At 36.0% G+C, this 14,897-nt stretch overlaps 1 protein-coding gene across 1 annotated transcript in view; it reads right to left on the bottom strand.

The window, feature by feature from the left end:
* LOC127844672 (RNA cytosine-C(5)-methyltransferase NSUN2-like) overlaps positions 1-14,897 on the bottom strand; it is a 52,691-nt gene that overhangs the window by 13,548 nt on the left and 24,246 nt on the right. Inside the window, exons 13-16 of the mRNA XM_052375084.1 lie at positions 7,649-7,770; positions 6,321-6,412; positions 3,298-3,520; positions 1,567-1,662 (exon numbers count right to left, since the gene is read on the bottom strand). Of these exons, the coding sequence (XP_052231044.1) occupies positions 1,567-1,662; positions 3,298-3,520; positions 6,321-6,412; positions 7,649-7,770 (533 nt within the window). The remainder of the gene's footprint in view (positions 1-1,566; positions 1,663-3,297; positions 3,521-6,320; positions 6,413-7,648; positions 7,771-14,897) is intronic.

The following is a 14,897-nucleotide window of genomic DNA, read 5'->3' as shown; positions in this document are numbered from 1 at the left end:
AGAGAAAAATGCCCCGCCCACTGGCGGCCATGTTTTTTCACCGATCTGGACCATTTTCAAACTCGTCCGTGATATCAATAAAACCAATGTTTTGACTAACTTTCATGATGATTGGGCAAAAATTGTGACTTCTAGAGTGTTTACAAGGTTTTTCTATAGCCAAATAAGGAAAACTGCCCCACCCATTTTTTTTGACCTAGTTTTTGACCCAGCATGACCCAGTTTCAACTTGATCGAGATATCATTGAGACAAATCTTATGACCAAGTTTCATGAAGATCGCACATGAAATGTGGCCTCTAGAGTGTTTACAAACCAAATGTGGACAGAAGACGGACAAAGACAGGTCACAAAAGCTCACCTGAGAAATCAGGTGAGCTAAAAAGTTACGATGTAACATCTGACTTTCTGATATACTGTTTCCTGGAAAAAAGTTTCGGTGTAGGACCAAACATCCTGATATCATTATGTTTCCTGGAGAAAAAGTTATAGTGTAGGATCAAACTTCCTGATATAGGGTTTCCTGGAAAAAAAACTAGTGTTGTATCAAACTTCCTAATATCATACTATTTCTTAGAATAGAAGAATAACGGTGTAGGATTAAACGTTCTGGTACACTAGTTCCTTAAAAAAACAAGAGATGTGTTTGTCAGAAGCACCATGCCCCCTACTGCGCCGCTTTGATACATGTTGCTTTACCTTTGACCTTGAAGGATGACCTTGACCTTTCACCACTCAAAATGTGCTGCTCCATGACTTATTGAGATATACATGCATGCCAAATATCAAGTTGCTATGTGAAGGGACATAGAAGTTATGAGCATTTTTTGAAACCTAAATGCGAAACCTAAATGCAAAGTGTGACGGAAGGACAGACGGACGGTCCAATCACTATGTGCCCTCCTGCCCTAGAGATCATTTATATAAAACTTCTGACCAAGGTTGATGAAGATTGGAAGCAAACTACTTGAATTATAGAGCGAACACAATGCTTAATGTTTAAAACGCACTAAGTGACCCCATGACCTAGTTTTTGACCCGGCAAGGCCCATGTTCTAACTTGGCCTAAAGATCATCAAGATAAAACTTCTGACCAAGTTTAGTGAAGATTGGATAAATTAGAGAGCGGTCAACATGCTGAATGTTAAAAAAACGCACTAAGTGATCCTGTGACCTAGTTTTTGGCCCGGCATGGCCCATTTTCAAACTTGGCCTAAAAAACATCTAGATAAATTTTCTGACCAAGTTTGGTGAAGATCGGATGAAAACAACTTGAATTAGAGAGCAGACACTTAATACTGACCGACTGACTGACAGACAGACAGATGGACAAGTTCACTCCTATATACCCCCTAAACTTCGTTTGTGGGGGTATAATAAGAGGCATTATCAAACTTTAGGAAAACATTTTGTTCCCTTGAAATTAAATTGAGGTGTGGGATAAATATTCCCTACACTGTAAGCATGGTTAGAATCTTCAAATTTTATTTTATGTCTATGAAAAAAACCTTATATGAATGTTCTCTATTGTGTATCCACTTTTATTAAGCTATATCATGCCACTTACTTCACTGCCTGCCAGTCTGGGTTGGAATCAGTGATCTCTGTGAAGCCTGGTTCCTTCTCCTGCGTCATCATCTGCTTCATTGTTGGAGTCCAACACCTGGAAGAACAGCGGTAAAAACTAGCTTTTGACAATTGTTTTCCCACATGGGCACCTATCTAAAGCATTTTGGTTGCCCAGCTGAAAAGTAACGAGCCCAGGAAGTTCATATTGTATAATGTGTATCGAATACTTTCTTTACATAAAATAATAGGTAATTGAACAACAATATTGCTGACATGACACAATTTTAATTCATCATTTTCCTAATTTAAATAATGTCCAAAATCTAAAAAAACTATATTATTAAATTGATCATTTATAAAGAGTCACTAATTTTTATTCAATGTTTAATTGCAGTAAATTGTCTCATGCTTTTTGTTTGAATGGTGTTTCTTGGGCAATCATCTCCTTGCCCAAGCTAACAAGCAAAGACTAATTTGTGTATCGCTCACTATGGAATGAGCCCATGCTCGGAGGAATGAACTTCATTTTAAAGGGGTTGGAAATTAGCAGTATCCACTAGCCTATTTCCGATGGGCATCTAGACTTTATGAGAAAGCTCATATGTCTTGAGAATGTATTAAAACAACCACTGAGGGCGACCATCAAAACAAAATTAGTTTCGATCCCTGTTCTGTCTTGTCTCGCTACAAGCTTTCAACAAACCATTTCTATGAAGAAAATGAGTGCCAATAATTTTAAATCCCTCAATTTATGATCACATTTTTGCCTAGCCAAGCAAAATGTCAACATTGATCTCATAATTCTGAAAGGCCTAGATAAAGGAATGCCTAGCCCCTTCTGGAGACTTTCCACTCAGTGTTCTGATCTACCATAACATATCTTATCTACATCTGTAATCTTTTGTCTCAGTTGACTGAACAATAGCTAACTGCATTTTGCTCCGCTGCTGTGTAGCGATTATCAATTGACATGACGCCTTATCTATGATCGCTCCGCCCACTAGAATTGATCCACCAATCAGCAATCGATTAATCGGGCGCACTTGTTAGCAACGACCTGTTCATTCATATAGAAAAGCTTTCTCATAAAGATTGACATTTTAAAATTAAGATCAAATCATCCAAGGCCAAGACATCCAAAGATCATTTTACTGGAAATTAGAATAATTTAATCTTTAAAATTGATCAAAGAAACCAATTTACATGATTGAAATATTGTCTCTTTTATGCAAACACAAGTGAAGGCAACCGTATCTGACAAACACGAATGATCTGTTTTGATACTGAATGGCATGCATTTTATACAAAAGGTCAAAGTTAGTAGATCCATTAGGGAGCAAACATATGCAACAACTGGTTGAAATATAAAGCAATTCAACAATCAGTGTAGATGCAAGATGAAATATCTACTTAACCTGTCTTCAACAGAAGGATGAGAAAGATAATCACCTCCATTCTTTTTCCACCAAATACATTCAAAGGCAAATAACTAAGAAACTTATGTATCACTGGGATGGGAAATAAAACTTGTACATGTTGTGGACAATTATAAATTTTAATTCAATTTTTTAAAGGTAGAGATTCTGCAAACAAACAAACCAAGCGACAGTATGATTACACCATCACTCCTCCATCTAAATATAGGAGGTGACCATCATACATGGCACACTGACAATATGGAGACCTGTTCCTAAGTTGAGGAGGTGGCCAACATGGAGGGCATACTTACGACTTGGAGACCTTCATGGGAGCAAGGTCATAGGTAGAGCAGTTGACTGTCTCAGTGCTGTTCAGTTTCTCATCTGTGATCTCTGTGGTCCACTCTATCTCGGCCACACACACATTCACGTCACATCGTATCGGATGGTTGTATTTCTGCTTCTTCTTCTCTTCCTCTGTCTGTTTCTCTTCTGCTTTGTCTTCAGTCTCCATTTTCACCTCTCCTGCTCCATCTTGAAGGACATAAGTTAATACAATACTAAAACTATAGTCATCAAATGTCTCAAAGCCAAATGCAATACAATACTTAAACCGTATACAGAAAAAATCTCTAAGACAAAGTTCATTTAATACTAATAGCATATACATAAAAGTCCCTAAGCAAAATGTAATACAATACTTAAACCTTAGAAATACATAATATTTTAACCATTTATAACTTCTACCATAGACTTCTTGAAATCTTGAAGCCAAAATGAATTACAATACTTATTCCATAGAAAACATGATGTGTTTGTGAAACACTTTGTCCCCCTCTCCCATATATTTGACATCTCCCATATATTTGACATTTGACAATGAAGGATGACCTTGACCTTTCACCACTCAAAATATGCAGCTCCATGAGAAACACATGCATGCCAAATATCAAGTTGCTATCTTCAATATTGCAAAAGTTATGGCCAATGTTAAAGTTTGATGCAAACAAACCAACAAACAGACAGGGCGAAAACAATATATCCCCCAGTATAGACTGGGGGACAAAAACAAATTCTAAGCCAAAGTTCACAGTAAACTTATACAATAGACATGGTATCTAAGCTTAAGTTAATACAATACTAAAACCATAGAAATAAAGTCTCTAAGTCAAAGCTAAAAAATACTTATTCCATATACAAAGAGTATCTAGGCCAAATTTAATTCAATACTAATACCATGGACATAAAAATACTCTAAGAAAAGTTAATATAATACTGATACAAAGGACATAATATAAATCTAAGCCCAAGTAAATATTATACTAATACCATAAAAAAAATGTCTCTAACACAAAATAAATACAACACAAATAGCATAGACGTTAAAAGACCTCTAAACCAAAGTAAATACAATACTAAAACCATAGACATTAAGACGCTAATCCATACGTAATACAATTCAAATACCTAAGACATAAAGTGTCTTAGCCAAAGTTAAAACAATACTAATACCATCTATATACAAAGTCTCTAAGCCAAAGTTAAAAGAATACTAACATCAAGTCTCCAATCAAAAGTAAACACAATACTTATACAATAGACAATAAGTATTTAAGCCAAAGTTAATACAATACTAATACGAAGGCCATAACAAAGTATTGAAGCCAAAATTACAAAAAAAAATACCATAGACATACAAAGTCTCTTAGCCAACTTTAATACAATACTAACACCATAAGCATAAAGTCTCCGAGCAAAAGGAAATACAATAATAACCGGCAACGTCGTTGAACTGATATCCCCCGCCTAATGCATTTTGTTTATGGATGGGTGCCAATCCCTCAATATATGGTATATTCATAAAAAAATAATTAAGTGTAGGGTAATTGTTTTTATGCATTTGAATTTTCCTCATTGATATCAATGCAGCCACAAAATTTAATGTTGTCATCTTGTAGCGTATCCAAGATATAGCCATGAAAAATTACACCATACAAAAACAACAAAGGGCAAGAAGTCTTAGTTAAGAAAGTGTAGGGACATGGTTCTTGTGCATGGCTTTTCTTCCAATGGATTTCAACACACCCATGAAGATTAATGTCAAAATGTTGCATCATATCTAAAATATTGCCCTGATAAGTTCCATCATACAAAAACAACAAAGGGCAATAACTCTTATTTAAGATTGTGAAGGGTTATGGTTCTTGAGCATGGCACTTCTCCTCATTAATATCAATACACCCATGACATTTCATGTTGCAATCTTGTATGGTATCTGAAATATAGCCGTGAAAAGTTACATCATACAAAAATTAAAGGGCAACAACTCTTTTTTATGGAAATATAGATGGTTATGATATCTTGTGCATGGCACTTCACCTAATTGATACCGATACATCTGTGAAGTTTCATGTTGATATCTTATAAAGTTTCTGAGATATAGCCCTTAAAAGTTTTTTCAACAGACAGATACTTCAATTAAATTTATAACAACAAAGTTCTAGCAGATCAGGTCACATTTACTCGAATTTGTAACAGGAATAACATGTTAGATGTGTTCGTCAGAAACACAATGCCCCTTATTGCGCCGCTTTGAAAAAAAAATAAAAATTGACCTCTTACCTCTAAGGATGAACATGACCTGGAACTTCCACCACTCAAAATGTGCAGCTTCATGAGAACGCCGCTTTGAATTTTAATTTTTTTTTATCTTTGACCTTGAAGGATGACCTTGACCTTGAACTTCCACCACTCAAAATATGCAGCTTCATGAGATACACATGCATGCCAAATATCAAGTTTCTATCTTCAATAATGAAAAAATTATGGCCAACGTTAAGTGTTTTTTTCGGACGGACGGACAGACTGACATACACACATCCTGACATACTGACTGACAGTTCAACTGCAATATGCCACCCTACCGGGGGCATAAAATGTGTCTTTCTGTGGTATAAACATACTTATGCTTATATCACAACAGTATACACATGTCTTGTGTATAAGATGAAGTTGTCTCCTATAAAATTTTAGTTCTTTGCACTCTACTCTTTCTCTTTTCTCTTTCTTTGTTTTTTTTACTGGTACAAAATTCATCTTTACTTTAATTCAATTTTTTTAATTAATGTTAACTTTTTTTTTAATTAAAGTATATGGATCATTTAATAATTATTATACTTGTTTCTCCAGAAGCCACATTGAGGACCAAACCCAGCTGAGTAATCTTGGTATATCCCAAATCAGGTTCTGCTTTGAAGTGTTAATCATAGAAATCTACATGTATATCAGAGTTCAATAAAAATGTTTACCAATAACTGTTGTATAGCTCACTCACCTTCTGCTTTCTGCCAGGGAAGAGAACCAAACTTGGAGATGACAGCCACAAACAGGGCACCAGTGTCATTGTCATGGGGAAGGATACGAACACTGATTTCACAGAAACAATAAACATAAATATTTAACAAGGGCTGTTTGTAAAACATGCATGCTCCCCATATGGGCTGTCAGTTGTAGCGGCAGCCATTGTATGAATACGTTTTTTGTCACTGTGACCTTGACCTTTAACCTAGTGACCTAAAAATAAATAGCGGTCATCTGCCAGTCATGATCAATTTACCTATGAAGTTTCATGATCCTAGGTGTAAGTATTCTTGAGTTATCATCCTGAAACCATTTTACTGTTTTGAGTCACTGTGGCCTTGGCCTATGACCTAGTGAACTGAAATTAATAGGAGTCATCTTCCAGTCATGATCAATGTACCTATGAAGCTTCATGATCCTAGGCCTAAGCATTCTTGAGTTATCATCCGGAAACTATTTTACTATTTCGAGTCACTGTGACCTTGACCTTTGACCTAGTGACCAGAAAATCAATAGGGGTCATCTGCCAGTCATTATCAATGTACCTATGAAGTTTCATGATCCTAGGCGTAAGCATTCTTGAGTTATCATCCTGAAAACATTTTACTGCTTTGAGTCACTGTGACCTTGACCTTTGACCTAGTGACCTGAAAATCAATAGGGGTCATCTGCCAGTCATAATCAATTTTCCTATGAAGTTTCATGATCCTAAGCATTCTTGAGTTATCATCCAGAAACCATTTTACTATATCAAGCCTTTGTGACCTTGACCTGTGACCTAGTGACCTGAAAATCAATAGGGGTCATCTGCCAGTCATGACCAATGTACCTATGAAGTTTCATGATCCTAGGCCTAAGTGTTCTTGACTTATCATCCAGAAATCATCTGGTGGACGGACTGATGGATGGACCGACCAACATGTGCAAAACAATATACCCCCTCTTCTTCGAAGGGGGGCATAATAACTATATGTGTACATTGAAGGAAAGTCAGTTTTACAATCATTTCACACTCAATTCAAAACCCTGAATCTGTTTCTAACATACGTTCAAGTCGCTGCAGCATTGTGGATATGGTGTCCGCCTAGCAACCGGGAGGTCATGGGTTTTATTCCTACTGTGAGAGCTTTCTTTAGTTCTCCCAAAAGATGCCAAGTACTTTTCTACTCAGGAAACAGACTCAAGAGCACTTCAATAAGCCTAAGGATTTTGATGCAAATGAGCTTAAGTCAATAGGTATAAACTAAACTAAAGTAGGTTATCATGGTTCATCAAGGTTGTTACACATTTTATGTGATATACCATCTGTCCAAGTTGTACATGCTGGCATTGGTCGGCGCAAAGAGGGACTTCTCATTCTCCTTCTGGAACCAGGCGGGGGCGCTGTCATACGTGTCGTAGAACACCAGGCCCTGGCTCATCACCTAGGCAACACCATGGGGCGGTCAGTAGGAGCCAACAGTGGGGAATAAGTAGTATGGAAAGACATAGGGAGTGTGTACAGGGCACACAGGGGACAGAAGTGACAAAGTGGTTCAATCTGTATGGGGTGTATGGGGCAACATGGGGCAGTTAGTAGAGGCAGTGGTAAGTAAATTGGGGAAGTTAGTTAAAAAATATGGAACAGTCAGTACTGAAAAAATATGTGGCAGTTAGTAAGTGCACACATGGGGGCAGGTAAGGAGTGTGAACAAATGGTAAATGTGTGAATGTATCTTCAAAATATTTACAACAAGTAGCAAAATAATATTATTACTAATTCTTGATAAATAGAAATCCTTCAAAAATGATACTCCCGTGGTTTTGTGTATAAAGAATAAATAGTCTGGCACTGACCACACAGCAGTCTGTTATTGACAGATTTGAGCCTTGCTCAGAGAAAATGGGGCTTCAAGCCTGTGCATTTAGCTTCATAGCAGATTAGCCTGTGCAAATTGCACATTAATCAGGGAGGACATTTCGCTTTTATGGTATGTTTGTTTAAAAGAAGTCTCTGCGAAAATCAAGTTAAGCCAAAAAGTGTCATCACTGGTTAGCCTGTGCTGACTACACAGGCTGATCTAGGGTAACACTGCATGCACAAGCATTAATCCCTGTTTTCTCAGAGTGAGACTTTTCTTTGTGTTTTATCGGCAAAGCACAGTTAACTGCGAAACAATGAACATACTATGTACATAACATTTTTATATTAAACATACAAGCCTTTACAGTTTTAAAACACGAAGTGTCAATCCATTAAGTGAGATTTGTAAACACAATTATATTAAATCAAGCATATAAATAAAACAATTTGATAAAAAGAGCACAAGCATTTTGTTAAATGGGAATATCCAAAACACCCTTGGCAATTTTTTTGATTCTGGGTGAATGGAAGTGAATAACAATACCTGTGTAAGAGTTCAAACTATGTGTGTCAAAACACAAATCCAAAGCAAAAATAAACAATATGAGCCACAAGAAAAAGGCAGTGAAAAACAATGTATGACTTCAAACACAGAAAACCCCATGCAGCTAAATTCTGTATGTGATTTCAGTTATATCGAAACTCTTGTCCTGTAGCAGTTTGACTCTGTTCTGTTCTAATCATCATAAACACAGCCATGTGGGGATATACTGATAAGAATCCGAAACCATACATTCTAGATATCTGGACCATAACTGATGTCCAGTCTTTTCTAGCAGTTCAGACCATTCTTGATGTCCAGACCTTTATAGCTGTCCAGACAATCTAGCTGTCCTGAATCTGGTGATCATAATCATCATGGAGATAAACAGTAACATAAGTTGTACTGACACATACATAACAAAGTGAAATGTAAACTGCACAAGGTTATCAACATGGTTTCCAATTTACATGTTGATAAAACATTATGGAAAAACATTCACATATCCTTTCAGTTTTTAAATGCATACATACAGTAACAAAGTGCTCTTTGGCAGAACATGTTTTATTTACTGTATGTGTTTCCACATTTCCACAATATATTACTGGAAGCACAAAGTAACTGCAACTCCTTTGGTTTAGGCACACAAACGCATTTATTTCACATTAAGACAATGGAAGACATATCAACACAATGGTCATTCTGTAATAAAGTTGTAACGGTGGTGCTATAGGTTACCATCATGGCGGTTGGTTTGTGGATGCCACACCAGGGAAGTCCCATATTCACCACAAAGATTCTGGTGTTAGCCACTCTGTTCTATTTTCTACATGGTTGCATACAATGACGCATGTGAATGTAACAAAGCGTTATTTTTTGGATTGAAGGAAAAATAATCATACAAGGGCAAAAAAATCGAGAGGTAAGAGAAATTCTGGTGTAATCTGCAAGATTTAAAGGAATATTTCAGAGGCAATGACACTTTCCAACGACTCCTACAAAGAAAAGGAAAAGCCCTGACTTAAATTACATGTAACCAATATGAAATGCAGGTTACCAATATAACCAGGGACAAAAGCTCAACTGACAAACTTTCGCTTAAAAATGTAACCTGAGTCACAGAGTCGCACTAACCAAGGAATAACACTGGCCAAGGTCACACAGGCCAAGTAGTAACACTGGCCAAGAATAGCACTGGCCAAGGAATAGCACTGGCCAATATGTCACACTGGCCAAGGAATAACACTGGCCTGGAAGTCGCACTGGCTTTGGAGTCACACTGGCAAATGACTCAAACTGGCCACGGAGTCACACTGGCCACAGAGTCACTTTGGCCAAGGAGTTACACTGTTGAGAAGATTACATCAGAGAGAACAGAGAGATGCACATTCCCATCTTCATATCTCTTATGGGGTAACCAAAAATGTGCATTAAAAACCAGCCTCTTCAACACATATGCAAAGCTGTAATCCATGGATGCACCATATTTGTCATAAAAAAAATAAATCATATATTTAAAACATGATAATATGTCATAATGTATCATTTTAAGATTATTTTAATTTAAATCATTTAAAACATTGGTTAAGTTACAGAGGAACTTCTTGCCACCTGCCCACTGCCAGTACCTGCTTTACACTGGTATCTCTAGTCACACAAGGCGAGGAGGCTAGAAAAACAAAAATAAATTTGCAAATACAGCATTACATTTGCCTAAAGTTCAAACATTAACTTGTATAAGTTCATCAAAGCACACCAACCTATTAACAAGAAAATGATTATAAAAACTGAATATTTAGAAGTATACTTAAACCACTAAACAAACCTTAATAACTTGAAACCTCAGTCCACCAAAAATCATTAAATGCATTTTACAATTACTTCAGTTTGAATAAACGAAAATGAAGTAAATTTCACTTAAAAGTATTTAAATTATACAAAAATGCCTTTACTTAGGTTAATGTTTAAAAGCACTGGGGTAAAATTTCCTTTAAAACCCATCAAAAGTTTACCAAAATCATTCCATCAGATGGTGTTTTGGTCAGAATATACTTAATAGTTTCCCTATATAATTCAATGTAAAAGCGACAATTTTAAGCCAAAATAAATGCAACATTTTGCACATAGAGACCCCCATAACCATACCTTTTCTTAAAGGCCATTCTAAGCAGAATCGATTTATGCATTAAAAAAGATATGTCATGTACAATGCAAAAGAACTTGACACAAATTAAAAACAACTCTTTTTGCAACTTTTTTTTCGGCCGTTTCTTAGTGGAATGTAACCTTTTTCAGTGCAATGGTTTATTATAGTCTTCAAGTTTATCATATTTCAGGGATTTAATAGTGAACACCTATTCATGCCCTACCATTATCTCCGAAAGATAACACCCGAATAATAGTAAAAAGTGTAAAACATGCCTTCCTGTCAACTATGATATTTTTTTAGAGAGTACTGCCCTAAATGGAACGGTTATTTAGTATACTATAACTTTTTTTTTCAAGATGGCATCCAAGATGGCCGACACCCTATAAATGATGATAACTATGTGACTATCTTAATCTACTCAAATGTCATTATTTTGTGTCTTTATTTAGGTTTATGTTTAAAAGAGCTTGGTGTGCATAGAATATATTCTATTGAAGAGGAAGCAAAAGGTGCTGTGTGTAAAGAAACAGTATGATTCAAAATTATCAATTCAATTTAGCTGAATTTTACTAAATTTGTTGACTTTAATAGCAAGGTCTTCATATAAGCTTTTGACACAGATATTACCACACAATACCTCAATCTAAACTTAAGTTATCTAGATGAAACCATCTTTCTATTTCTTAATAACAGTGACCTTGACTCAACTGGCCCTAAATGTAATCCCAACCAAGGTCTGCATAAAAGCTATCTACTTACAAAATTACAGAACAATACATCCATCCAAGCTCGAGTTATTAAATCAAAATTGTATTTCTATTTTTTAGTAGCGATCTTAAAGGGATCTTTTCACGCTTTGGTAAATTGACAAAATTGAAAAAAGTTGTTTCAGATTCGTAATTTTTCGTTTTAGTTATGATATTTGTGAGGAAACAGTAATACTGAACATTTACCATGCTCTAATATATCCATTATATGCATCTTTTGACGATTTTAAAACCTAAAAATTATAAAGCGTTGCAACGCGAAACGATTGAATAATTTGGAGAGTTCTGTTTTTGTCGTTAAATTTTGTGAAACTACGAAGATTGCTTATATAATGTATAAAATACGTCAAGAATGTGTACTCGGCGGAATAGCTCAGTAGGCTAGAGCGTTTTTACTTCAGGACTCTGGCAGGACTCCAGGGGTCACTGGTTCGAAACCTGCTCCGGGCAATGTTCTTTTCCTTTTTTTTAATTTTTTTCTTGATTTTTTTACTGGAGCTTTTACGATCAAATGTTTACATTTATCAATATAAAGCATTTAATGAATAAGTTAAAAAATGCCAAAATCTGTGAAAAGGCCCCTTTAAGTGATCTTACTCATATTGGCTCTACATGCATTACCAACATAATTCTGCATGTAAGAAACCAACACACACAATTACAGACAAAAACCTCCATCAATATTTCAGTCATTCAGCAGAAACTATTTCTATACTTTTAGCTACAGTGACCTTTACCCCATAGGCCCAAAATGTCATCCCTCATTAAATCAGCATGTAACCTATCTACACATAAAATGTCATCACAATATCTCCATCCTAACTGACAATACTGAATGCAAAATTTCAAAATTTATTTAACAACAGTGAACCTAAACTTAAACAAACTGACTTATGCAATTGAAGCTAGGTACATGTCATCTGGTATTAGGAGGTTTTGCATGCAAACATTTACATGAAGTAAAGGACATAATTCTGCTTAATTGCAAGTAAGAGTTTAAGGTACCTGTGACCTCAAATGATGATTTCAGATACAAAGTGAAGTTTCAATTGAATACCTGCAGTTGTAACTAATTGGCTTGATACTTCACATGTGCATTGGCCTTGGACAGTAGATGACCCCTATTGAAATTGGGGTCATTAAGTCAAGGTCAATATCACACTACCGTAAAAATGCAGTCATAGGTCTACCCCTTCATAAGTCGGGGTTATAAAAATGGTTCGAAAATGTGACATTTTGAGTATGTTCGCTTCATAAGTCGGGTAAAAAATACAGACAATTGGAAAATCAGCGTAAATAAAATTGCGACCATATCAAATTTATTTCCGGTTTTGTGACGCAACTATATTGATTAACATGTTTATTATATTAAACAAACCCGATATTATAGTAGTTAAAAATACTTTTACCTTGCAATTTGATAATTAGTAACAATCCAACAGCACACTGCGTCATTATTTACGATATATGTGTTTAGGAATTTTGTAAACACAAGCGTCGGCCATTGTAAGGAATTGTACATTTAGTTTGTAAATCGGAACTTGCCGGTATTTCTCGGAAAATCATAAATAAATGTATTCGTCGTTTTAATGCTTAGGCCGAGTAATTACGGCAAATCGGAACTCAACTTGCGTAAAACACTTGCTCAATTACCGCTAAACTCCACCTCCGTTCTCTGCAAATGATTCGAAAGGCGAGCTATGCACGTGCTATTATTTAATTGGACGATTGCCATTAATGAAAAAACATACGATTGGTTCAGCATATTGATTGCTAGACAAAGGAAGCCAATTTTGTCGGCGAGAAATTTGGCGCTTTATGGCTTTGGACAGGAGGCGGCTTTCCTTTGATGACGTCAAACTGTCAATTCACACAGAGTGCAAATTTTCCTAACTCTTTGTTTACAATTCCAGTAAAAAAAACACTTGCTAACATTAAACGTTGGATTAAATTATCAAAATAAAGCAGAAGTTAAGTTGACAAATATGATTTAATTAATTCGCGTCAGTTAAAATTAGTCTTTTTGCGCTGTAAATCAACGAGTTATCGTGACAACAACAACTTTAACAACCATTACCGCGACGACGCGGGGATCGATCTACCTCGATTTTTTTATATTTTTTTTTCATGAACGATCTCATAAGTCGAGACGATAATTTTAATCAATTTTTGGAGGAAAAAAATCTCGACTTATGACTGCATTTTTACGGTAAGTGTGAAAATAATTTCCGATAAAAAACTTATCAATCAATTGCCCTTATGACTTGATACTTCACATGTGTATAAGCCTTAAGCAGTAGATTACCCCTGTTTAAATTGGGGTTACTAGGTAAAAGGTCAAAGTCACTGATACACATTAATAGTACAATCATTTCAAATGAATAACTCATCAACTGACTCACCGATTGGTTTGATACTTCCCATGTGCATTGGCCTTGGACATTAGATGACTTCTATTGAAATTGGGGTCACTAGGTCAAAGGTCAAGGTCACTACACTAAGTGTAAAATCGTTCCCCGTCAATAACTCGTCAACTGATATACCCATGGGCTTGATACTTCCCATGTGCATAGGCCTTGGACAGTAGATGATTCCTATTGAAATTGGGATCACTAGGTCAAAGGTCAAGGCCACTGTTACACACTAATTACAAAATCGTTTCCGATCAATAACTAGTCAACTGATTCACTGATTGGTTTGGTACTTCTCATGTGCATTAACCTTGGACAGTAGATGACCCCTATTAAAATTAGGGTCACTTGGTCAAAGGTCATGGTCACTGGCACAATAAGTGTTCAAAGCGTTTCTGATCAATAACTCAAGGAAATGACCGATTGGCTTGATACTTCCCATGGGCATTGGCATTGGACAGTAATTGATCCCTATCAAAATTGGGGTCACTAGGTCAAAGGTCAAGGTCACAGTCACAATAAGTGCGAAAGTAGTTTCCGATCAATAACTCATCAACGAACTGACAAATTGGCTTGATACTTCACATGTCAATTGGCCTAGGACAGTAGATGACCCCTATTGAAATAAGGGCTACTAGTTCAAAGCCTGGTTTTGAGGGGCATATGTCTCTGATCGCGGAACACTTATTTAATAATAGTGGTGGAAACCCCAGTTTACAGTAACAGCTTTGCCAGTTTTCACATACAGCAGTGACAATGACTTTCTTTCAGAAGTTTTAAATTAAATGAATGACAATGCCAATCCTCAATAACAAAATTGATAAGACCAGCTTTCATTAA

This window comes from Dreissena polymorpha, chromosome 9 (genome assembly GCF_020536995.1).
Source record: "Dreissena polymorpha isolate Duluth1 chromosome 9, UMN_Dpol_1.0, whole genome shotgun sequence".
Lineage (NCBI taxonomy): Eukaryota > Metazoa > Mollusca > Bivalvia > Myida > Dreissenidae > Dreissena > Dreissena polymorpha.
Note: the sequence above shows the minus strand (reverse complement) of the source record. Positions and strands in the feature narration are given on the sequence as shown.